This window comes from Stereum hirsutum (genome assembly GCF_000264905.1).
Source record: "Stereum hirsutum FP-91666 SS1 unplaced genomic scaffold STEHIscaffold_3, whole genome shotgun sequence".
NCBI classification, from domain to species: domain Eukaryota; kingdom Fungi; phylum Basidiomycota; class Agaricomycetes; order Russulales; family Stereaceae; genus Stereum; species Stereum hirsutum.
Genome location: NW_006763133.1, coordinates 1292383 through 1314279, shown reverse-complemented (window position 1 = coordinate 1314279; position 21897 = coordinate 1292383). Strand labels below are relative to the sequence as shown.

Genomic DNA, 21897 nt, shown 5'->3' with positions numbered 1-21897 from the left:
ACGGCCACTGCGGGTGGCACCACCATGAATTTCAAATAGTCGGTGTCATAGACAAAGCGCGGGCCATATCTGGCGCAAAGCTCGGCACCGAAGCGCGCGCGTGACGCATAAAACGCGTGCCGAACGCGTCCTCCATTCCCTCTTTCCAACCACCACCATCTCGCACCGTTCAACATACACGCGACTCAACTTGCTCAAACGCGCATTCATGTCGGAGCATCAAGCATCAGACGCGATCTCGTCGCGTACGAGATCGCGTAAACGCGCACCCCCTGCCCAACAAGAATCTGCTTCCCCCTCTAAACGTCGTCGCCTGAACGGGAATGACGCGTCAAATCAACAACAACAGCCCGGCCCAAGCCGCCCTCCACGTTCCAACACGAGTCGCGCTCACCGTTCTTCCAAGACTCGCGCTCAAGGACCACGCTCTCCTCCTGCAGCACCTGCTGGGAATGCTACTTTCCGGTTGTTCCCTGCGGTCTGGGATCAAGCGACGAGCGGTTCAGTTACCAACCACACCTCAGATCCTGCGCTCCAGCCTGTGCCCGCTGCTCAACATCCACCCCTTCCACTGGACCCCAACCCTCCTCTCCGCCGCGTGCAGCCTTTGCGCGCTGCTAAGAAAGATATCAAAACTTCTGTGTTCCTGAAAGCAACCAAGAAGAGCATGGCTGAAAAGAAACGCGCCCCTCCTCCTCCTCCTTCATCTCCACCTGCACCTGTTCAAGATCACACGAGCGCCCGGACACAGCCCATTCCCGAGTTTCTTCCTCCACCAAACGCTGCCAAAGATGGGACCAACCACGTAAAAGCTCGATTTGCGCCAATTCCGCCTCCCTCGCGTGCAGGACGATCTGGAACGCCATCAGCTCCTCCACCCCGTACCCCCGTCCGTAGCCTTCGACCAGTACCTCAGCCCAGACGACCAGGCAAAGTTCACTTCACTCCTCCACAGGGAGACAAGGGCTTCGTCCCCCCTCCCCGCCAAGCTGGCTCTCAACGCCGCCGCGATACCGGAGTGACACCTGCTCCTCCACCCCGTACCCCCGTCCGTGCCCTTCAACAAGTCCGAACTGGCTCTAAACGCGGCCGCGATGACGCAGAGGAGCCCGAGGTACCATTGCCAACAAAGCGTACACGACTGTCTGAACGCCGTCACGATACCGGAGTGCCATTCGCTCCTCTGCCCTGTACCCCCGTTCGTGGCTTTCAAATCCAAACAGGCTTCAAACGCCCCCGCGATGTCGTAGAGGAACCCGAGTCACCATTGCCAACAAAGCGTACACGACTGTCTCCACCACTAGAGAAGTCTTCTGTACAGGCTCTCGTAAATCCGGTGCGTCTTGTTCTCTCGATCCTAGGAGATGCGAGACCTGACCAATTTGCGGCATCCTGCGTCGCTCGACGGCATGTAGGCACCAAAACAAACAGTTACTGAAGGATCAGACCTGCCCAAGAGACGCATCAACTTGAAGGAGTACGAACTCATCAAAGAACTTGGTAATTCTAATATCTTTGGGCTGCGCTATTCTGTCGTTGACTTCATTGTGTTGAAATAATAGGCAGAGGCGCCTTTGGCTGCGTTTATCAAGTTAGGCATGGCAAAAGCGGGCGACTGTACGCCGCCAAATCTATACGTATAAACAAGTTCTTGTGGGTGAGGACCTCTCTCTAGCATTCCATGTGTCTTGCTCGTAATCTTGACTTCTGCGCTATTCCAGCACAAGCACACCAAAAGGGAACCTGAATTTCTGCATGGGCTGCCTTGGAACCCCTTCGTCATGGGATACATCGACTTCTATGAGGACGGCCTCAATTTCTACCTCATGCTCGAATATGGCTCCAACGGCGACCTGTGCGATCTCATGGATTCCCCTAGATTTCAAGGTGGGATGCCCCCGGCGATTGCGACATTTTTTTTTGCCAACATCGTTTGTGGGCTGGATTTCCTCCACAGAAACGGGATCGTACACCGAGGTCAGTGTTCAGTGTCAGTGTTTCTGTCAGGTGGTGTACTCACGTCAGCTTGACGATCTTCCATTAGACATGAAGCCCGCCAATATCATTATGAACGGGAACGGCTACCTCGCGCTGACCGATTTTGGCCTTGCTCAGTACCAAGATGACAAAACCGACTGGCGCTTCGGTGGTTCCAGTACGTATATGGCACCTGAAACCCTCAGGGAACTCGTAGTAGAGCCTGCGTGCACCGCCGTCGACTGGTGGGCCTGCGGTATCATTCTCTACGAGTTGATCGCCAGGAGACACGTAAGTCGTTATCCACTCGATATGCTCGTTCTGGACATTGATGTCCTCTCTCGTAGCCATTCGGATTCGAGGGAAACCCGGACGACGTAAGTTGACATCCACCCGATATGCTCGTTCTGGACACTGATGCCATCTCTATCGGTAGCCATGGGGATATTTGAGAGACCCTGACGAGGTTGCGCTGATAGACGATATGGTCTGCCATCACGAAAAATTTCACAAGTTCACGAAGGTAGTCGTCTGGGGAAGGCATTTGAGGAACCTCATCGACAGGCTACTCAACAAATCTGCGGCTCAACGGATTGGGTTCTATGGGGCGATCGAAGTAATGGAGCACCCCTGGCTTGCAAATGTCGACTGGAAGAAGATGAAGAAGCAGAATTATGTCGTGAGTCTTTCGTATCCTTTCCTCTTTCCCTTGCTCGTCTCCTCTTCCACGAGACCCACCCATCGTCACATCATTCCAAACCTTGTTGCCGTGGCCCATCATCCTGGATGGCTTGCGAGACCGGAATATATGTAGCCTGCAGAGGACTGACGCACATCTCTCCGTTTCTTCGCAGTCGCCGTGCGTACCTGAAAGCAAACCTCCCACGGAGAATTGGCACGAATACAAGCGACCCGAGCAAAAATTCATCCCCGGTATCCCCCTTGCATCTCTGCCTCCTAAGACATTCAAATCGGACGACAACTACTTTGATCACTACTGGCCCGGTCCACGCAGCTAGATCGTCGTCGTCGCAGGGTTCACTACAGGAGGCACCCTCCACCCAGGTTTCAGCGATGTATCCCCCTCCTACCCGACGCCATTCAACTCTCATCTGCCAACACTCTCACAAACCAGACTGAATCCTCCATCATACATCCCCAGTCTCGATATACGACCATGTCCTGGCACAGTCCATCTACCGCGATCGTCTGCTGTCCAGCGTATTGCATCTGCAATGCCTGTGGTTCGTGTCGTGTACTTCATACATCCCCCCACCCTTTTCCTACATTTTTTTGCTACATTATCCTCTGCTTTGCTTTTTGCTTTCGGTTTGCAGGCTATTTTGAACATATGAGCATTACAGACACAACCGTCCCTTCACCTTTTTCTTCTCGCGACGTCATGTATTGCTGCTAGTGATACTAGCAGCATCTTTCATCCCTGTATCTCGGTTTCCGTCGCCCCTATTCTGTTTCTGATCGCTTGCACCCTGTTTTGCCATTGCTTGTATTGTGTTTTATCGCTGCTTCTGTCCTGGATTCCCGCTTGTGTCCTGGATTCTCACTTGTATCCTGTATTTTCGTTTGTATTTTGCATCCTCGCTGCTTGTATCCTGCTTTCTCGCTTGTCTCCTCTTTCCTCTCGGCTGCTAACGTTTATAACAAATCAAAGGATTTTGGGTAGCGGCCATGCATGTCGCAAACCCTATCCGACCTCATCCTCGTTTCTGTCTGGCTCTGGATTATGAGAACTAGCGAACGAGTTCAGAAACTCATCGTCGACAAGCTAGTCATACTCCGCCACCACCAGCAAAGCCTCGGCCGACGCCCTTATTGTCTTTCCAACCTGCCCTTCAACGTTCAACCATGTCACACACATGTCCACGTCGATCTCACAGGAACCATCACCGTGACCTTGCCTCACTGCACCCAGCACCACCGATCTCAATAGGATTCAGATCCACGACGTCGGAAACCCTTGACCATGGGTATCTACGGCGCATCTCCATTGGCTACAGGCGGTCATTGGTACACCATCATCACCCGGAGGTGGTGATACCCACGATGGATAGTGAACACGCCCGAACCGCCTGTCCGTCATCTCTTATTGTTCTTACCACCCGATTGTTGACTTGCAAATCAACAACGCCCGATCATGATCACCAACTGAACGAACCTAGCCTTCCTCATCCTCGTGTTATAAGCACTCCCTCAGTAACAGCACCAGCACTAGTAGAACGTCTGGAACCGAACCTGAAGAGCCTTTCGTACTATCGGTCCGTGGAGGAGGTAGAGCAAGGTCAGGATTAGTCTGCGTACAGGGTTAGCGTGGCGTGCACGACGTCGTCACGGTCGTCATGTCCTGAGGTTGTTCTTCTTTTTGCTACTCCTCCCGCTGCGCACGGTTATTGTCTGTGGTACTGCTGGTAGCAAGACGCAACGTACCGATGTCGTGATCTCGGGTCCGCGAGTGGTGCACTGGAGTAGGTTAGGTCGAGCAGGGTTAGACAGGGGCTGAAACTGAAGAATCGCAAGGGTCAAGATTGCGTGGCACTCGGACGCGAAAGCTTGAGCTACATAGCGCCCCCCGTACAGGGGCCAGGGTAAGGTAGATACATCTGAATCCACGACCTGTGATCACCAGGGAGGCGCTAGAGATATAGCGGGGGCTAAGTAAGAGAGTAGGAGTAGAAGTACAGTTCCATCACAGTCTAAAGAGCATTATCTGGCAGCTGAATAAGATACGAAGAAAAAAAGTCCAATACAGGTCGAGTCAGAAACGTCGTCGTTCGTCATAATAAGGAGAGCCAGGTCGATACAAAGCGAAATAAGCGCACCTCTGTCCGACAATGAACCAAGCTGACACAAAAAGTTGTAGAGTACAGCAACAAAAGGAGAGCACGTAGGATACCTGCAACGCGGTAGAAGCGCGCCTCGAAGAAATGCGAAATGCGAAAACGTCGGAGAGCCAGTCCCTGCGAGGGGCAACGAAGACAGAGAGTTCGATGCTCAAGAGGAAACCGGTGCCACAACCCTGCCTGTTGGACTCGCAGACTGACGGTCGCGAGAACGACCTCGTGCCGGTTGGATCTCTTCCTCCTCTTCCTCTTCTTCGTCTTCTTCCATCAGCACATCGTCGTCTTCAGACTCTTCTTCAGACTCCTCCTCTTCCTCCTCCACGACCTTACTGTCCACAATCGGGGGTATCGGACGTGCCGTCCCCGGCTGCAACCACCTCTGATAATACGTCCCCAAGAACGCTTTAATCGCCATCGGCATCCCCAAATACTCCACATTACTCGCCACTCCGGCCCAAAATATCTTCTTTTGGTGAAGCGCCTTCTCAATCTCGTCCGTACGACCGAAGTACATCCACGTTACGAGGTAGTGGAACGATGTTGGGTCGGGGACGGGGAGGAAGATCATGGGGTGGTGGGGTGGGGAAGGAAGGAGACGAGGAGGACGTGGGATGGTTTGGAGGGGATTCGTGGGGGTTCGCGAACGCGGATCGGGTGGCCCACTTCCATTTGGACGGGCGACGAGTGGTCGAGTGGTATTGATGAGGTCGAGGGGAGAGGCCCCACTGAAGAGGCCTCGGAGAAGTGTAGATTGGGCAGAGAGGTAGTCGATATGTAACTGTAGGTCCGTTGACTGGTCAGTGGCGTATCATAGTCATTATGAAAGGGAATGCGACGTACCCGCATGAGCACCCGTGGAGGCTCCATGTTCAGCGTCGGCGCCGTCACACGCCTCCCGAGGCCGGCTGGATCGTACGAGTTGGTCGCGATCTCATTAAAAGGCTCATAGAGACGGATGTTGGGGTCTTCTGTGAGTTTGCCTGCCGATATAGGATGTACAGGGAATACTGTGGGTGGCGTAACGAAGCGTCAGCCACAACTGAGAGACAAAGGTAAAAGACTTGGTTCTTCGAACGCACTAATAGAACAGTCGGACGTCTCGAGATGATTCCAATAACGAGGGGCAAGCTTGTGAAGAGAGTCGATGATGTACTCGAGTGGGACGCCAGCGAGTGCTGGGGGCGGGAACGGTCTTGGAGCGAATGTAGTTTTGTGGGGAAGAGCGGAAGCGGAAGATGGGCCTGCCATGAGCTGGGTGCAGAAAATACGCTCTGCTATCGGGTTGGAAAGTTTAAGAAGGGGGACAGGGGGCGCGGTTTATTTAATGGCAGACAACAAAGGACGGCTGGCGGGAGACAGGAAAGACAATTGGGGAGACGCATGACGGCAGGCTGGAATCGAACAAATCCAGGTCAAACAACACATTTCTGGTATCTCCGGTCCACGCAGCAGGCGACGGAGCATTCGCTGCAGCGCCTTATGCGCACACCCAAAGCGAATTTCGCGGGGGGGTGGAATGATCATCAGATCGTTGGCAGTCGAGGAAGAAAGGAACGACCGCCGGGGCTCAGCCCGCTAAACTCATTGTTCTCTCCCCCCAACAGGTTTATTGTCTTGCACCTCTCCATGCGAGCCTCGTGCTCCCCAAACCCGTTGTAGTGTCCTCGTCTGAATTACATCCCGATCGTGTTGCATGCAGGAGCAGGGCAGGTGCACTAAGCTTTACGTGGTAAGTTGTCTCCGGTCCATTCGCTCGTTGAGGAGCACCGGAGGGGTATGACACTCAGGGAGCTGGCGGAGGAATGAAGCGCTGTTCCCGGCGTTCGACTCCATCCATCACTCGCCCAAAGCACTATCACTGAGGGGCACAGCTCCCATGCACAGATAATCGGATGTTTTCTCATTCCGCGACAGTCCACTCCTATTGCTGTCCGTTCCTGGGGGACAAAGTAGCCCGTTACCGGACGAGAGAGATACATACGCGTCCCGCTCAATATGCCGTACTCTACCCAAGTTTCTCTGTCGACTTTCTTCCTCTCCTCTAGAGCTTCACACATCATTGTCTGCCATCTTAGCCTGACAACAACCATTCACTCGAACTGGGATCTGTATACCTGTGAGAACACGGTGAGAACTGGCGGACACTCTGATTCAATCAAATTACCTACCATCGTCAAGCGCCCCTTTCCTTATTGTTCGACTCCTCCTCGGCGCCTAAAAAGAACGCGTCGAACAGACTCATTCGTGAGAGTCGAGATCCGATCCCTAAAGCCTGAGGCCTGACATCTTCGGAGTTCATACAAAGTAGACTAGCAGCTGACACTGACTCGATTGGAGGCTTGTGGTCTCGAATGGGGGTTCGGTGGCATACTCTGCTAATAACAAATGAGTGAAGGGGAAAACAAAGGTGTAAGCACTCGGGAGAAGCGCACGGACCAAAGGAAAAGGCCACATGATAATTCTGCGAGAGTGGAGGCGCGAGGTGAGATGCATCTGTCTGATGGCAAGAAGAGACGAAGGGAGAAGGGAAGGGAGAAGCAAGCCCGTCTTTCGGCCACCATGGACGAGGCATAGCAACCTTTCACAAGCTCAAAGTTATGTGTTGTGTCCCTGCAATGAGGTCAGGTGTATCAAGACAATGAGTAGAGACAATTCATGAGAATTACAACGAAGATAGCTTCTTTCGAAGCCACCTGTGCGAAGTGTAATACATGAGATTCAGCATGCACTTTGCTGCAACAATCAGGGTTCGCGACTGCAGCAGACAAAGGATATTCGGCAAGAATAGAGTGGAACAAATATGAGTTTTGGTTGTGTCTACACCATGGGATGCGTGATAGCAAAGCAGACGCTATCACGTCCATTAATAGATGATGAACAGGCCAATGGCTCTGTGACGGTGGAGACGGACTGGTGCCTATCACACCCGCCGACAATCCATCGCTGAGCCCGGTTCCAGGCAAGCTTATTGATCGTTGATACTTGCGGTAGACAAAGCTTTTGTGGACCGAATATCATCAAAAGCTAGATCATGTTGGAACACGGCGGATACCAGAGGTAGGTCAGACCAGAGGTAGGTCAGATGTCGCCGTAAATGAAGAAGTGAGCTGCATTGCACGTCTCACGCACGAGACGGCAATTTTTCGTCGTGCATCATGAGTGCTGCAAGAGTAGTGCGGCAGTGATACAACGCGGTCGACGATGTCAAGAGCGCCATAGATAGTGCGGCGCGTCCTCAGTCCTGGTCCTTGCGAGATCCTAGATTCACAGTCCCAAGGTCTAAGGACTTACCTCGTGTATGGACAGTCTGATCTACCAGATATGTGTGCCATAGAGGATCTATAAAAATACACTGTACCATTGTACAAGTCCGAAGTGTGCATACATAATCATTGTGAGATGAGAGAGTCGGACGGTTCGTCGGATTGCGCCGTTCCACTGTGGTCTGCATAGGCCTGCTCGTTGACCACACCCCATACTGATGCTTTGAACTGATTCCGGCCATAAAAAACGCGCCTTCAGAGATTGGGTCGCGACGACAGAGCGAAGATACACGCACCAAAGTGAGAACCAGGCCCATCTTCCTTTCTAGCACTCGCAACCTCTTCAACATGCCCTCGTCTGGAGCTTCGCTCAGTCTGCGGGTCTGGGCCACCAGCTGTTAATATCATCCAAGAGAATAGCACAGTCGAAGACGCGATGGTCAAAAGTCAACAAAGAGCATATTTTGATAACGTGTGTTGTACGTACGTCCTTGATGTGTTGGTTTAGCTTCGCGTATTCCCAAAGGATATCAGCCTCCACCGGGCTCAAGGATGGGTGGTCCTCGTAGGGATTGACATCAAATATGGTATTTTGAGGGGCGACGGCTGTCATGTTGGTGATGGTGGCATGAAATGAGACGTGTGGCCAAAGACGACGGAGAATGGATGGGAGGAGAGAGCAAGCAGTACGGTGGTTGTGGCACTCGAGCGCCACATCACAGCTGGATCCATATCGGGGTACCTGCTTATTGTTGCTCGGTACTCGCTGACGCGGTTGAACACGAACGTCGACATCGAGAGAAAGAAAGACTTGTGACCGGTGAGAATACCCATCATCTTTCTCTACGTTGACTCATACTTACGAAAGAATTGGCTGGCGCGAAAACGAGGATAGTATCCGGCATTTAAGTATTCCCCTCGATGAACTCACAAAATATCTCAGACTCGGAAGAAGATGACACTGTCTTTACCTTTTCATCTGCGGTGCGTGAAACATTATGAGGTCCCTTCGATCAACACCGCTGCTTATGCTTGCACGCAGCCTAGGGCACTTCCTCCTGACGCACGAGCTCGAGAAGATGAGTTCCGTCTGCAGAGCCGCGGCAACGCCACAACTCCCATCCAGCATCTGCCTAACGAGATCATGTCGGAAATATTTATGTTTTGGGCCTATGGCGGTGGGCCCTCTCGAGGTCGGACTGCTCGTCATCTCAGCACTGTTTGCACGGGATGGAGAAACATCGCCATCACCGACCCCCGTCTGTGGACTCATCCCAATCTCATCTTCCGCGGATGACGCTTGACAGACGAGTCGATCACTGTCCTCGAGGAGATCTTGCTCAGGTCACAGCCCTGCAAATTTTCTTTGAGACTCAACTCTCCGGATCCACAAACGCCAGGCTTGGAACGCATATTGTTAGCGGTCATATCGAGCATGGAGAGGCTAGAGAGCCTTACGATGGTATTGCCAGAAACCGCACTCCAAACACTCAATCAATTTACACAGGAGTCGCGCTCTCTGCCAGCCCTCAAATTCTTTAAATACGAGTCCAACTTGGATTCCCCGGCCGACCTGGATGTCGTCTTTCCTGTCGCGCCGGTGCTTCAAAAGGTCAGGTTGCAGTACCGGACTCGCGGTATAGTTCGTCATTGGACCATGCCATGGCACCAACTCACCACTTTCAGATCTCACCGACTGTTCTCTTCACTCAGTGAAGCGCGCGACACCCTACTCGCCTGCTCTTCCGTCGCACATTGTACGATGTTCTACATCCCTTACCCAGATCCGGGCGAAATCACATCCCCTATCCCACTACGCACACTCCCGAACCTTCGCGTGCTGTACATCTCCTTCGACCACGCATCGGAATGGGACAGAGCCGCGCAATTTTTCCAGCCAGTGAACATGCCATCCCTCACCAAACTCGAACTCTCTATCAATGATGGTTCGAATGCGCGCGAAGTCCCGCTCCTTTGCACAAACTTGTTCTCGAGATCTGGACCTTCGTTGTCATCCCTCCGTATCGACGGCGTCATTTTCGGCGGCATCACCGAAGTCACAAATATGTTTCAGCTCCTGCCTGCCCTCGAACACTTCCATTGCGATGGGTGCCAGATTTTGGACCACAACTTTTTCGAGGCCCTCTGCTACCATGGCCCCAAGGGCCCTGTCCCATTAGTTCCGTGTCTGAAGACGCTCAGTGTCTACGAGGAGCCTGACTGGATGGAATACTCGCCAAGAGCTGTCGTGAGAATGATACAATCCCGATGGTGGTCTGACGCGGAGTCCGCGAACGCTCCCCCAAATATAGCGAGATGGGAGCGGGTGCGATTGAGCAGGGGTGGTGAGGAGCTCAAGATGGGCAAAAAGCTACAAGCGGTAATTGATAAATGTCTTGCAGAGGGTTTAGATGTAGACCTGTCATAGAGCTTTGGTGAGCGACTCGGTTATTCTTGACGTGTACATGTCCTGATTTTGAACTGTGTCAGGATTGGAGGAGTATGCAATCGTGGATTCGTAGTGCTCGATCTTTCAATGCTCAATAACGATCACGTTTTCTCAGTCGTTTGCACATAGCAAAGAAATTGCAAGTTTCTGTAAGTGCTCTGTTACTTGCGCCATAGTCCTAATGTCTGAGATCATATACGATTTCTGAATTTCCAGAGGGCGGCGACTAGCTATGAGCAGTTCATGCCAGAGAAGACCCCTATGGGGTTGTGTGTCGTGATTGCGTTTTTCGACTGTTCGCGCAAATTTGCGAAGCTGTAGCTCCAACAGAAGAGGAGGTTATAGCTTTTGATGTCATTCGTATTGTCGGCGTATATTGAAGTCAGTCTAACAAATGTGACCTTTGAGGGCATAAGTACTCCTGCAAAGACCGCGCTATTCATTGTGTGTGGTGCTTTGTGAATCGCCCCTTTTGCTGTCCCCCCTTGAAGTGGAGTCAGGTATAAAAGCTTTTATGTAGTAAACGGTTCAGAAGTACCCGCTACAGATAATGGTGACGAGTCTGGCCATGAATATGTTTGACAAAAGGTAGGAAGGAAGGAAGGAAGTTATATTCAGGGTACAAAACGGGCCCATGAGGACCAATACCCCTATCCGTAGCAACATAAGTACCGTTACACTACTTACGGAATCCACCAGGGAACCTTTACCGCTGTGATACCTACAATATGCCCTGATACATAAATATCTACGAGAGATATCAGGCCTCTCACGGGATCCAGAACCTGGGGAAAAATTCTCAAAGACAAGGTTACTGCTACTCCGACTCGATCTCCTCTATCAACGCTCTTGGCGGTACAAAAAGGGGAGTCCTCTCGAACACTCGTAACACATTACTGCAAAGCCTCCCTAGCACGCCCGCGAGCTCCGGTCTAAGAACCATGAACCTCAACTTCTGCGAATCCTCCCACAAGTCCGCACGGTGTCTGACACCCGAGGCACAGATTGGTGCCACTGTGGCAATGGTGGGAAATCTCCCACGACCAAAAGACGCGACAAAAAACGAAGGCTCCTCAAGCTTCCAAACGGCCACCTCCCGCAATATACGCGTAAGGTAGACCGCCTATGACTTCCCTAGTAGCGGATTGATAGTCTGATACTCGTGCACCCAGAAATTCGCTTTCCGGATTTATTTTCACCGAAACAACCTCCGAATGACGGAAGAAAACGATAAAACTCAACTTGAATCTGCTCAGGTATGCTTCAGTTTCAAACTTCGTCGCTCGAAAGGTCACCCTGTTCATATCCTCCTTCTGAACTGTCTGCCAGCTCTTGTCAGATTCACACGCGCGAATGGCTTTACTTTTGGCAGGAAACACCGCGCCTTCCGCAGCGGAAGTTCAGTACGTTCAAACGCTGCTTATGGACGGTGAGGCAGAGCTCGCTCAAATCCGGCGTGCAAAAACTCTGCTCGCGGCGCAAGAGCAAGCGGTACTCGAAAAGACGAAGACGTGGCGCACAATATTATCTCCTATTCGAAGACTTCCATCCGAGATTTTCTCCGAGATTTTCACATTCTGGCTCTTTTCGTATTTGTCGGACCAGCGCCGCAACCCACTCTTTTTGTGCAGCATCTGTGCACAATGGCGCAGGATCGCGTTCAATACTCCTCGTCTTTGGACCCATCCGGATCTTTGCCTTTTGCCCAAAATAGACACAGACGATGCCTTGACAATCATGGAAAGTTTCTTGTCACGATCGCATCCACACTCCCTCAACGTCTCGTTGACGTCGAAGACCCGAGGTATTCGGGGAATCCGCCTTCTCCTGCAACCTCTTTTGACCTGTACGGATCGGCTTTCCGACCTTTCCCTATGTTTCCCGCGGTCGGCTCTATACCCGTTCCACAAAAACACGCCTACCCCTCGTTCTTTCCCCAGACTAGAGACGGTCAAAATCGATACCAGCTATTGGGACCCATCGGAACTGAAATTTGTAGTCGATTTTAGCCGTTCTCCTCGACTGCGAAAGGTGACGTTGAGCTGCAAAGACAAGTCTCTGCTAAGCATGGTTGCTTTTCCATGGTCACAACTCAAGGAACTAGATTGCTCCAATATATCCAATTCGCCAATCGAGGTTCGACTCATGCTGTGTCAATGCTATTCGTTAGAACGTTGCAGCCTTGGTACCATACCCGCCTACGATCCACAGGACGCAGTGCACCTTCCCATTAGCACCTTACCACACCTTACATCCTTCTCCGTGGCCATAGACTACGGTGGCAACGACGAGCGTAGAGCAGCGCCATTATTCCAACCGATCGACATGCCGGCCCTTGCAGAGCTTGACCTCACCTTCTCCAATGAGACGGAGCCCTTCGAGAACCCACTCCTTACTCAATACCTCTACTCTCGCTCAGGAGCGACCTTGACCACCCTACGTCTCGACTCGGTGCTGTTCAACGACGGGGGTGATGTTGCCCTCGTGCTTCAGACACTACCCGCACTCCGGATCCTTTCCGCAGACCTTTGCTGGACCGCCAACGATGGTTTCTTCCACGTCGTTCGATATCGTGGCCCTCAAGGTCCTCCACCGGTTTGTCCTCGCTTAGAGGAGCTTCATCTATATGACGGGACGGACGACACAGATCATGTTTCAGTTTGGGGGTTGAGCAGTATGATAACCTCTCGTTGGTGGTCGGATGAGGAGATGGCTGCAACTCAGCCTCCGGTAGCGAGGTGGAAAAAAATCAGTATTTCCTGGGAGGGTGCAAAACTGGATGTCGACGAGGACTCTCGGGCGATACTCCTTCAGTGTCGTGAACAAGGTTTAACCCTCGATGTCAACTTTTGAGCTACACAGTGAGTGAGATCATGATCGTACGATATGCATGCTCAGATACTGAACCGATAAAACTGTTCCAGGCCCGCGACGAAGTTCGCATGAAACCAGAGCTATATTCTTTATAGACACATTCGTAGTATTACACCCCACAAACAAGCAACATCTTCTCTTGGTACTACTATTCGTTTCACGTTCACCAGGCAGCAAGCACTGTAACTACATCCGTAGACCGATATCCGAACGAAGCAGAGCACATATTGTACATTAGACCAAGCAATTACCAAGAAAACCGCAAAAGCCAACTTGAACGGGTCGAAACACGAGCAAATAAGAGAAGGTCAGGGGCCCACATTCGTACACTACAGCAGCTAAAGTAACGGAGATTCAGATGAACGAAGTGAACAGGATGAGGAATGGTGTAACAGGCATTCGAATCGGTGGGTCTGGTCGGAAGTCCGAGCAATGCGAGTCCTGCTCCTACCGTCCAAGTCCGTTCGAAGTGATGTGATGTTCCTTGTCCGTCTGAGATCTGAGGTCTGAGAGCCGGGAGCTATGACACTTCGGTATGTAGCGAGCAACGAGCGAGCACTAGTAACGCTACTATATACGTAAACCAACGAAGATCGAAAAAAACCAAACAGTTAAATGAAAAAGGCAGAAGCGAATGAATAGATAGGCAGCAGAGAAGAAGACCGGCGAGAGGGTAGTGGACGCAGATCCAGAGCTTCAATGGAGGAACGGAAGGGACAGCAACTGACGTGGAAGGGAGGCAATACTGTACCGGTACTAGTAGCGGCTGTAGCACGTAAGTAACACACAACAAACATGAAGCCCAACGCATTAAACTCTGGAAGAAAGGGAGAGAAGAGAACAGACGTTCGGTAGCGCATTGAGGGGCAGGACGAGACTGAAAATATATAGGAGAGGAGACGAAGCGAAAAGGGAGGTGCATAGTGATGTTGTACATGATTCATTCATTCGTTCATTAGACGCGAGGAGCATTTCATAACAGGACGAAGCGGCAAAGAAAAGAGACGAAGCGGGGAGAGGGAAGGGGGGCAGATAGACGACTCTATATCCAAGGCAAATTGTGAGAGAAGAGAGGGAAGAAGGACACAGTGTTGATGAACGGATGCATCGTCCTGCAAAGACAATTACACAAGAGATTACAGCATTCCACGTCCGTTTTCCTCGTACTCTTCCTGTGTCCAAAGCAGGAGGTCCGAGTCCGAGGCAGTCTGAAACGAAAAGGCACGAAACCGTCCACTCCACACCCTAGGAACGGGCAACACTCTGCGTCACACTCTTCGACCCCACCCGCTCAATACATCATCACTCCCTACCGCATCATACCAGTTAACTCTGTCACCTTATGCACCACGACACCTTACGCGTTGAATCCAGGTACACCACCCATGTTTGCGTACCCAGGCTGTCCCGACATACCAAGGCCCATGCCCGGCCCACCCATAGGCACCGGACTCGGGTTTCTCATCACGCTCTGCATCGCGTGAGGGTTCACGAACGCTGAACCCATCCCCATCTGCATCATCGGCGCCATCTGCTGCATCCCCGGCATGGGCTGCTGACCGTAGCCACCGACGAGCGCGCCCGGGTTGTTCATGGCGTAGGCATTTTGCTGGGGTGGGGAAGGCGAGCTTGGATGCGACATCGGAGGGGAACCGGGGGTCTGTTGCTGAGGCTGTTGAAGCTTCTGCATGGATTGGAGCTATACGGCAGAGAGGAAGAAAGAAAAAAAAGAGGAATATCGGAAGCGTTAACGGACGAAAAGCGTGATAAAAAAAGGAATATCGACCTCATAGAAGGCGAAATCTTGGAGAAGAGACGTCCGGGCGGGATGGGAATGGAAGATACGCAGCATCTCCTGGCCGGCGTCTGCCATGAGTTCTTGGGTATCGCGTGAGTTGGTCACAGGCTTCCTCTCTTGCGTGTTACTAAACAAGGTATGATGAGCGATTAACAACTCCCTCACTCCGAGGATGACGAGGTTATGACGGTCGTCGATAACAGAGATGAGGAGCGTATGAGCGCGAAAGAGGTAAGACTGACTTGAGCCTGATGTGGCGCAGATTGGCGTTTGGAATGTCGCGGACAAAGATCCATCGCACTTTGAAGACACCCTTCCACTTATCGGATGCCCACACGGTACTGCTCCGAGTGTAATCGACCTGTAGAAGTGAGAAAAAGAAACCGAGAGAGATATGAGTCACATCACATATTAAGGTGAACGTGGAACGGGATTTAAGTTGCGCCAACGTACCGGCGTCAGCATTTCGGCCATGCCGCAAAAGTGACCGCTAATCCGAACCCCGTGGGTCTCAGTAAAATACACGAGATGTCGAAGGCCAAGAAAGACACCGACCTCGCGTTCACACTGAAGAAGAGATAGATGGGGCCTCTCGCGGCCGTCTCCTTGAACGCCTTGTCGAGCCTCTTGTTTCCAGGATCCGTCGAGCTCCAAATCTCATACTTGAGAGATTTGTGGACGTCATCTTCGGTGTAAGACTTGATAACGAAATAGCGAGCCTGCAGGGAGGGAGAGAACAAAGTTTAGCGCGGACACGAGTAGTCAGCAGTGACGAAGGAATAAAGAGCGAAAGGACTCGTGATGACTCACATTGACGGGGCGAATATCAAAGTTAGTAGGGTTATACCCTTTCGTAGCAATGAGAGTGGGTACGTCAATAGGAGATGTAATCAACCCAGGAGCCTGCGCGCCTGGTAGAGCACCTTGGCCCTGCCCGGGACTCATGAGGCCCGCTCTTGAGTTCATACCCATACCCTGATTGACATACTGGCTTGGAATGGGCGGTACATTCGGGACATTCTTGTTCTGCTGTTGTTGTTGGTAGGCATACAGGTTCGGGTTGGACGTTCGGCCCTGCAGGACCCGCTCCTTCTGATCCCACGCGCCGGAAGCGGTGAATGCCCGGTCGTCACGGTCATTGGGGCCTCGAGATTGCTGCACGTTGTTCTGCGGTGGGACTCCGTGGCCAATGGGTGGAACGTAGGCGGAAGCACTAGCTGGACCGGAGGAACCACCTTGCGCGACGTTGTTACCGGCATTGAGATCAGTGACGAGCTGGAGCTTGCGGCCATCGGGACCCCGAGAGGCGCCATTATGGTCGTACCCGTTCGATGGGCGCATCCCGGGCATTTGCTGAGGAGGTGGCTGGTTGGGATTGAAGCGCGGAGGGTGCGTAGACTGGCCACCAGGGAATGCATTGGAGGGATAAGCTTGCTGGTTTTGGTTGTTGATGTCTAGGGATGAAAGGGCTCGCTGGACGTCATCGATAGCAGCGTTGCTGTTGGTGCTATTGGCCAAGCTCGAAGTGCCGGGAGCACGCCATTCTGTCCCTGGAGTACTCCAAGGTGAGCGGCCGCCAATAGGGCTAGTCGCGTACTGACCTTGCGTGTTAGCCGCAAAATACGAGGGCTCATCCTCCACGGAGCCCTCGACGTAAACCTCCTCCTCCGCGTTGGTCGGGCTCGGGCTCTGAGGATGTTCGCCAGGTGCTCTGATGGAGGTCTGGAGGGTGCCTGCACGCCTCAGGCCAGACGTTGCCATCTTCCTGGGACCACCGGTGGCCGCACCATAGGTTAAGCTCTGGTGCCTTCGTACGCCAGCCGAAGCTGCGGGTGGGGGTGAAGGTATGGCAGAAAAGTGCGGAGACATGGGTGACGGGCCGGAGGATGTCTGGGAGTTGCTGTCGATGCCCTGGTGTTGTGCGGGATCGACGGACTGATAAGCAGCCTTGAAGATTTCAGTAGATGGTTTCGTGCAGGTGAAAGGGATGAATAAACATACCTCTTCCTCACTTCTCAAACCTCTAAGATCTCTTTCCCAGTCGTCCTCCTCGCCCTCCTGGCCAGCGATGGCCGAAAGGCTGTTCAAGGTGCGGGGCGTCAAAGTGCCCGACTGACGGGTGGCCTGGCCATACGCTTTGTAGGAGAAGTAGTCAGCGGAGGAGAATGACCAGGGGGAGACGGCCGTCATGATGGGGAGGAAGAAAGAGGGACAGGGGAAAAGACATAAAACATAAAACGTGCCCGGTCGGGAGGAATTGGTTATATAGAAAATGCGAACCTCGACTCGGATTGTATCGTGTCGGGAGTGAGCTTTGCCGATGGAGAGAGGATCCCTTGAGTTCTCCAACGACACCGACGGCTCCAACCCAGTCCTGGTCGACGACCTCATCGTTGTTCCACCCCTCGTCGTCCTGAGGTTCCTCCGAGATAGTGCTTCTGCCTCCTGCACGCGCCCGAGAGGTCGCTGTGATGGTATGGTGGCGCCTCACGCCCGACGAAGCGGACGTCGCACCAGGCGGTGGAGAGATGGGATGAGGGGGCGCCGACATTTCCGTTGATAATTTTTGTGAATATAAAGGATGAAAGTGAAGGTGGTGGAGAAGAAGAAAGGTGATGAAGAGTGGTTTGGGAAGCAGCAGGCGTTCTCTGACGACAGAGCAACCACTTGGCGGATTCTGCCTACCACGCGACATGCCGGCCCGCAATCAAATCGATCACCCAAGCCATCCATCCCCGCACAGCTCCCACTCGCTCCCGACGTCCCTCCAGAGCCACAACATCAACCGCAGCCCGTCAAAGACTTTTTTTCGGGTCCTATTCGTATTACAGGCTCGCGTGGTTTTTCTGGGCAATTTATTCAAGTTTACCACACCATGTATTCGTCGCTATCTCCCAATCACCTCCTCGTGATTCCCCACAACCCACACAGCGGAAATTGCACTGATATATGATGCTCGCGGAGCACATCCTGAACACGCACTGGCTCCATCGATGACCTAACAATCAAGAGACATCGACCAAGCATCGTATTCTCATCCTTCTCGGGCTTCATCTTCCTCTTCCGGTGGCGCAGGCTGTAGAATCCTGTGAAACGGCACAGATGTCTGTACGACAGCCATCGCTTTGAATCCGACAAGGATCCGGTTCGCCGCAAACCGCATCAGGGTTCTGTTATAGGGGCTTCGGTCCATATACAGCTCGTCATCGCCACACGCCCTCTCCACGCCGAAAACGTGGTGTGGTCCCGAATAGCAAGGCGTTCACAGACCGCACAATACCGTGACGCATGCATCATGTTCCACAAGCATTCGAGTTGTGCTACTCGTACGCTGAGCTGTAAAAAATGTGGCGGAGTGAAAATGTACCTGGGGCTATACAGCCGTGGCACAGTTGTGCTTGCCATTTCACTTTAACTACAGCTCAAACTTAGGCATCATATCTCCTTCCGTTTGGACGATGGGCGCCGAGTAACGTTAGGGTATACGGATGCAAATCATCTGTCTCTGGCATGTGGAACAGAATTATCAGGATGAACAAGGAGGGATGCAGGCAAACAAGACCCGAGCAAGGGACTCTTCGTTGACCAAAAAAGCTTGATCATCGGAATGTTTGTAGGATAAGATCACCGCCTACTGATACAAAACAAATCTACAACCATAAATTAGCCGCATGTAAATCCTGCTCTACAACCACCCATCCACTCATACAACAAAAACTCAGCCCTTCTTCACGAAGAACTTCGCAATCCCCTCCTCAGCGACACCCTTCTTCCCGCCCTCACTTTTCTTCGCTGTCTTCGTCTTCTTCTTGGGCTGCTTTGCGCTATGATCCTTACTCTGTAAATTAGGCCTGAGGTTCGACGAGATGGTAAGACTCGGTCCGCTAGCTCTAGAGAGTTCGAGTGCGACGTGGTAGTCGTCGTGTTCGGAGCGCAGCCTAGCCAGTTTTTCTTCGCGTTCCGAGGGAGTATAGGACATATCGTCGGCGTCGCCCTCCAGAGAGATACGTTTCCGACATCGATCGCACATGAAGGAATGTGTCGAAGGCGATTCACTTGAGTTGTCCTGTGGAACGTTGATATCGTCTGTAGCATTTGACGGGGCATCGTCTTCGCTAGTCTTCAACTTGGAACTCGAACCAGATGGACCCGGCGACGACGATCGTTTCCGCTTGAGTACCGTTGCTGCCGAAGATGACGATGGCTTCGACTTGACCTCATCCTTGCTGCCTTCACCAGCACTCCCAGGCGGCCGAGCATGAAGAAACGCCTCAATGCCCTTCTGTCCATGCTCTACCGCCTCGACTCCTGTGAAGCCCATCGCGATATGACGAACATTGATGGGCACGTCCGGTTTACCGTTCGGTGATCCGACGAGCTCTTTCCAGAGTTTAGTTCCCGCGGCCACGACAACGTCAACGGTGAGGTTCTTGGTGAAAGCGAAGGCAGTTTGCCGCGATCGTGAGGGCTCCCACCCTATAAAAAATGAACAAGAAGCAATGAGCGAGCAAGTTGTAGGTGAGACATAGTGGCCTGACCACTTCGTATATGCACGACTATAGTCTTCGGCCACACGTCGTGCTCCATTCGTGCTTCGTTCAGTCGCAACGCGAGTTCTGCCGCAAGAACACGGAGCCAGTGAGGTCCTTCGGCGACGGTAGTGATCGGGCGTGGTAGGTTCTTCGACGCCATCATCGACTTTGCCATGGATGGCTTCTCTTTGACTGAACACAAATCAGGATCAAAATCACATAAAATCGATAGTGAGAAGAACGAGAGTTACCCTCAGATCTATCGATTCCTCTGTGGCCGTGTCAGTGAACAATAGATCCGCAATCCTCAACAGAACTCACCGCAGAATCTCATAGACCCATATCGACTCCTCGCCGAACTTGCGCTGCATCTCCTCTGGACGCGATGTTGGTCAGCCTGGATCCACAACGAGAGCGATAGACCCACCTAAGCTGATCGTCCTATATCGAGCAATCACAACGTAAGAACACTAAGATAGAAGCAGCGATGTGAACGAAACGTACAACAGATCGCCCACAGTAGACACGTCGTACTCGTCTGCCAGAGCTTTCCCAAGCTTTCCGCCTAGAAAACGAATCTGATCGAAGATCATGAGTTTCCTTTCGACCGTTAGATGTCACTTCAACTCCACCATACCTTCTGAAATTGCATAGGCTGTAGATAGTTGGGTATTGCGGCATTTCGGAGGACGCTCTGATCGACCCATGAGTCAATGTACGACCATGACCCGGGAATGCCTGCTTACTTGGCTGTCGTACTTCCTATATGACGCAGTCAACTATGAAAAGTAATGTTAGTTCGGTATTGAGACAGTCAACGAGTCTGCTTACCTTCGCCAGAAACTTGTTTCGAGCTATACCCTACGAAACAAGTATTCGCTGAGTGCGCTAACACGGTCGTAGTTTAATGAAGTAAGGCAAACATACTGCCGAGGTGGTATACCCAAGCTGTTCGCGGACGTCACCTCGTATTTTGTCCATCAACTCGGCCGCTATGGACAGGGCCACATCATGCCATGTCGGCGCAGGTTCCACGTCCTTGTCTTCTTTATGCGATTCAGCCTCTCTATCTGTTTCCGGAGCATCTACCACAGTTTCGGAGGACTTCGAGGGATAGATGGGTATGATATTGCTCTTGCTGTCCCAGGTTATTGGTGGTGGAGGGGGAAGGACGGTATCAAGTCCATCGGGAGCATCGGGTGGTACTGTAGCAAGGTGTGGGTATCGTTCGAGAAGGATCTTCCGTACAGGCCGGCTGAAGTCAATGAAGGCTTCATCAATGGAGGCCTTCTCTTTGAGGTGGGTTAGCTACGATGCACACTTGCAGTCGGGTGGCGGGCGTACCTATTTCTCCCTCGGGAAGGCCTTCTTTAAATATTGTAATAATCTTAGCACTCTCTCGTCGATAATGATCCAGTGAGACCTAGAGAAACACGACGATGTCGTCTAAATCTCTCATGCCGGCAAGCAGACCTATAAAACAACGAACCTGGTGGACCGGGGCCACCCTATATGAGCAAGCAACGAATAAAACCATGACACAAACACATCACTCACCTTATGTGTACGGGTATCAGGCTTGTCCCAGTACCCAGGCTCAGGATCCCCCTCCTTATATGTCGCGACGTGAACCACCACCAACTCCGGACACTTCTTCAACGCATCCGCCACCTTCGCCATTCTCGTAATCCCAAACTTCCGCGCCGGATAATTCACAGCAATGAGCGCATCCCACTGTCGCACCACGAACGGTTTCTCTGGGTCGATTCCAAGTCTGCGTCGCTCGCATGCAGCATAGAACGCGTCGCTGTCGCAGAGCGCGATGACGCGAAGGGGATCGCGAGCACCGATGGGAGGGGAATGGAGGTGGCGATAGGTTATGGGAGGGTTGAGGTCGCTGAAGTCTTCATTTGCAGAATCGGATTCTGAGGCTTTGGCCTTGCCTTTCCAGAAGGATGATGGCGGCTTGGATGATGTTGAGGTTGACATTGTTCGGTGATGCCAGTGACAAACTAACGTTATGTTGAGTACAGTGGCACGCGTGCTTCGGCTATTCCCAGGCCGGTGCCACAGTGCCACCCAGACAAGGGCCTGAACCGACTTGGATATGCCCAACTTTCCATACTACTCACCCAAGGAATACGAC

General features: G+C 52.3%; 7 protein-coding genes across 7 annotated transcripts; 3 read left to right on the top strand and 4 right to left on the bottom strand.

Annotated features, from left to right (window-relative positions):
- Positions 1-208: 208 nt before the first annotated feature.
- Positions 209-3241, top strand: STEHIDRAFT_137461 (kinase-like protein; the record flags this gene model as incomplete). The annotated part of the gene is made up of 8 exons (XM_007300859.1): positions 209-1336; positions 1416-1500; positions 1563-1657; positions 1722-1977; positions 2045-2268; positions 2325-2354; positions 2414-2656; positions 2832-3241. 8 exons carry the CDS (start codon positions 209-211, stop codon positions 2994-2996), a joined length of 2226 nt encoding a protein of 741 aa, XP_007300921.1. The 3' UTR covers positions 2997-3241.
- A 1745-nt stretch (positions 3242-4986) lies between these two features.
- STEHIDRAFT_166126 (uncharacterized protein) lies at positions 4987-6176 on the bottom strand (the record flags this gene model as incomplete). The annotated part of the gene is made up of 3 exons (XM_007300858.1): positions 5915-6176; positions 5676-5842; positions 4987-5613 (listed from the first exon to the last, which is right to left on the bottom strand). The coding sequence occupies exons 1-3, from the start codon at positions 6081-6083 to the stop codon at positions 4987-4989; spliced, it is 963 nt and encodes a 320-aa protein (XP_007300920.1). The 5' UTR covers positions 6084-6176.
- A 2048-nt stretch (positions 6177-8224) lies between these two features.
- On the bottom strand, positions 8225-8711 carry STEHIDRAFT_50696 (uncharacterized protein; the record flags this gene model as incomplete). The annotated part of the gene is made up of 3 exons (XM_007300339.1): positions 8225-8326; positions 8395-8493; positions 8586-8711. 3 exons carry the CDS (start codon positions 8709-8711, stop codon positions 8225-8227), a joined length of 327 nt encoding a protein of 108 aa, XP_007300401.1.
- Positions 8712-8992: 281 nt separating this feature from the next.
- On the top strand, positions 8993-9904 carry STEHIDRAFT_118907 (uncharacterized protein). Its single transcript, XM_007300857.1, has 2 exons — positions 8993-9082; positions 9141-9904. Exons 1-2 carry the CDS (start codon positions 9020-9022, stop codon positions 9393-9395), a joined length of 318 nt encoding a protein of 105 aa, XP_007300919.1. The 5' UTR covers positions 8993-9019; the 3' UTR covers positions 9396-9904.
- Positions 9905-11488: 1584 nt separating this feature from the next.
- Positions 11489-13400, top strand: STEHIDRAFT_137458 (uncharacterized protein; the record flags this gene model as incomplete). The annotated part of the gene is made up of 3 exons (XM_007300856.1): positions 11489-11656; positions 11720-11803; positions 11877-13400. The coding sequence occupies 3 exons, from the start codon at positions 11489-11491 to the stop codon at positions 13398-13400; spliced, it is 1776 nt and encodes a 591-aa protein (XP_007300918.1).
- A 1378-nt stretch (positions 13401-14778) lies between these two features.
- Positions 14779-17770, bottom strand: STEHIDRAFT_153638 (YTH-domain-containing protein; the record flags this gene model as incomplete). Its single annotated transcript, XM_007300855.1, has 8 exons — positions 14779-15120; positions 15178-15346; positions 15462-15580; positions 15673-15709; positions 15775-15938; positions 16030-17154; positions 17221-17354; positions 17500-17770. The coding sequence occupies 8 exons, from the start codon at positions 17768-17770 to the stop codon at positions 14779-14781; spliced, it is 2361 nt and encodes a 786-aa protein (XP_007300917.1).
- A 1115-nt stretch (positions 17771-18885) lies between these two features.
- STEHIDRAFT_166123 (DNA/RNA polymerase) lies at positions 18886-21740 on the bottom strand (the record flags this gene model as incomplete). The annotated part of the gene is made up of 12 exons (XM_007300854.1): positions 18886-19695; positions 19758-19943; positions 20003-20022; positions 20073-20127; positions 20179-20192; positions 20256-20329; positions 20389-20445; positions 20498-20530; positions 20583-20612; positions 20679-21043; positions 21096-21174; positions 21309-21740. The coding sequence occupies 12 exons, from the start codon at positions 21738-21740 to the stop codon at positions 18938-18940; spliced, it is 2103 nt and encodes a 700-aa protein (XP_007300916.1). The 3' UTR covers positions 18886-18937.
- Between the last annotated feature and the right edge of the window lie 157 nt (positions 21741-21897).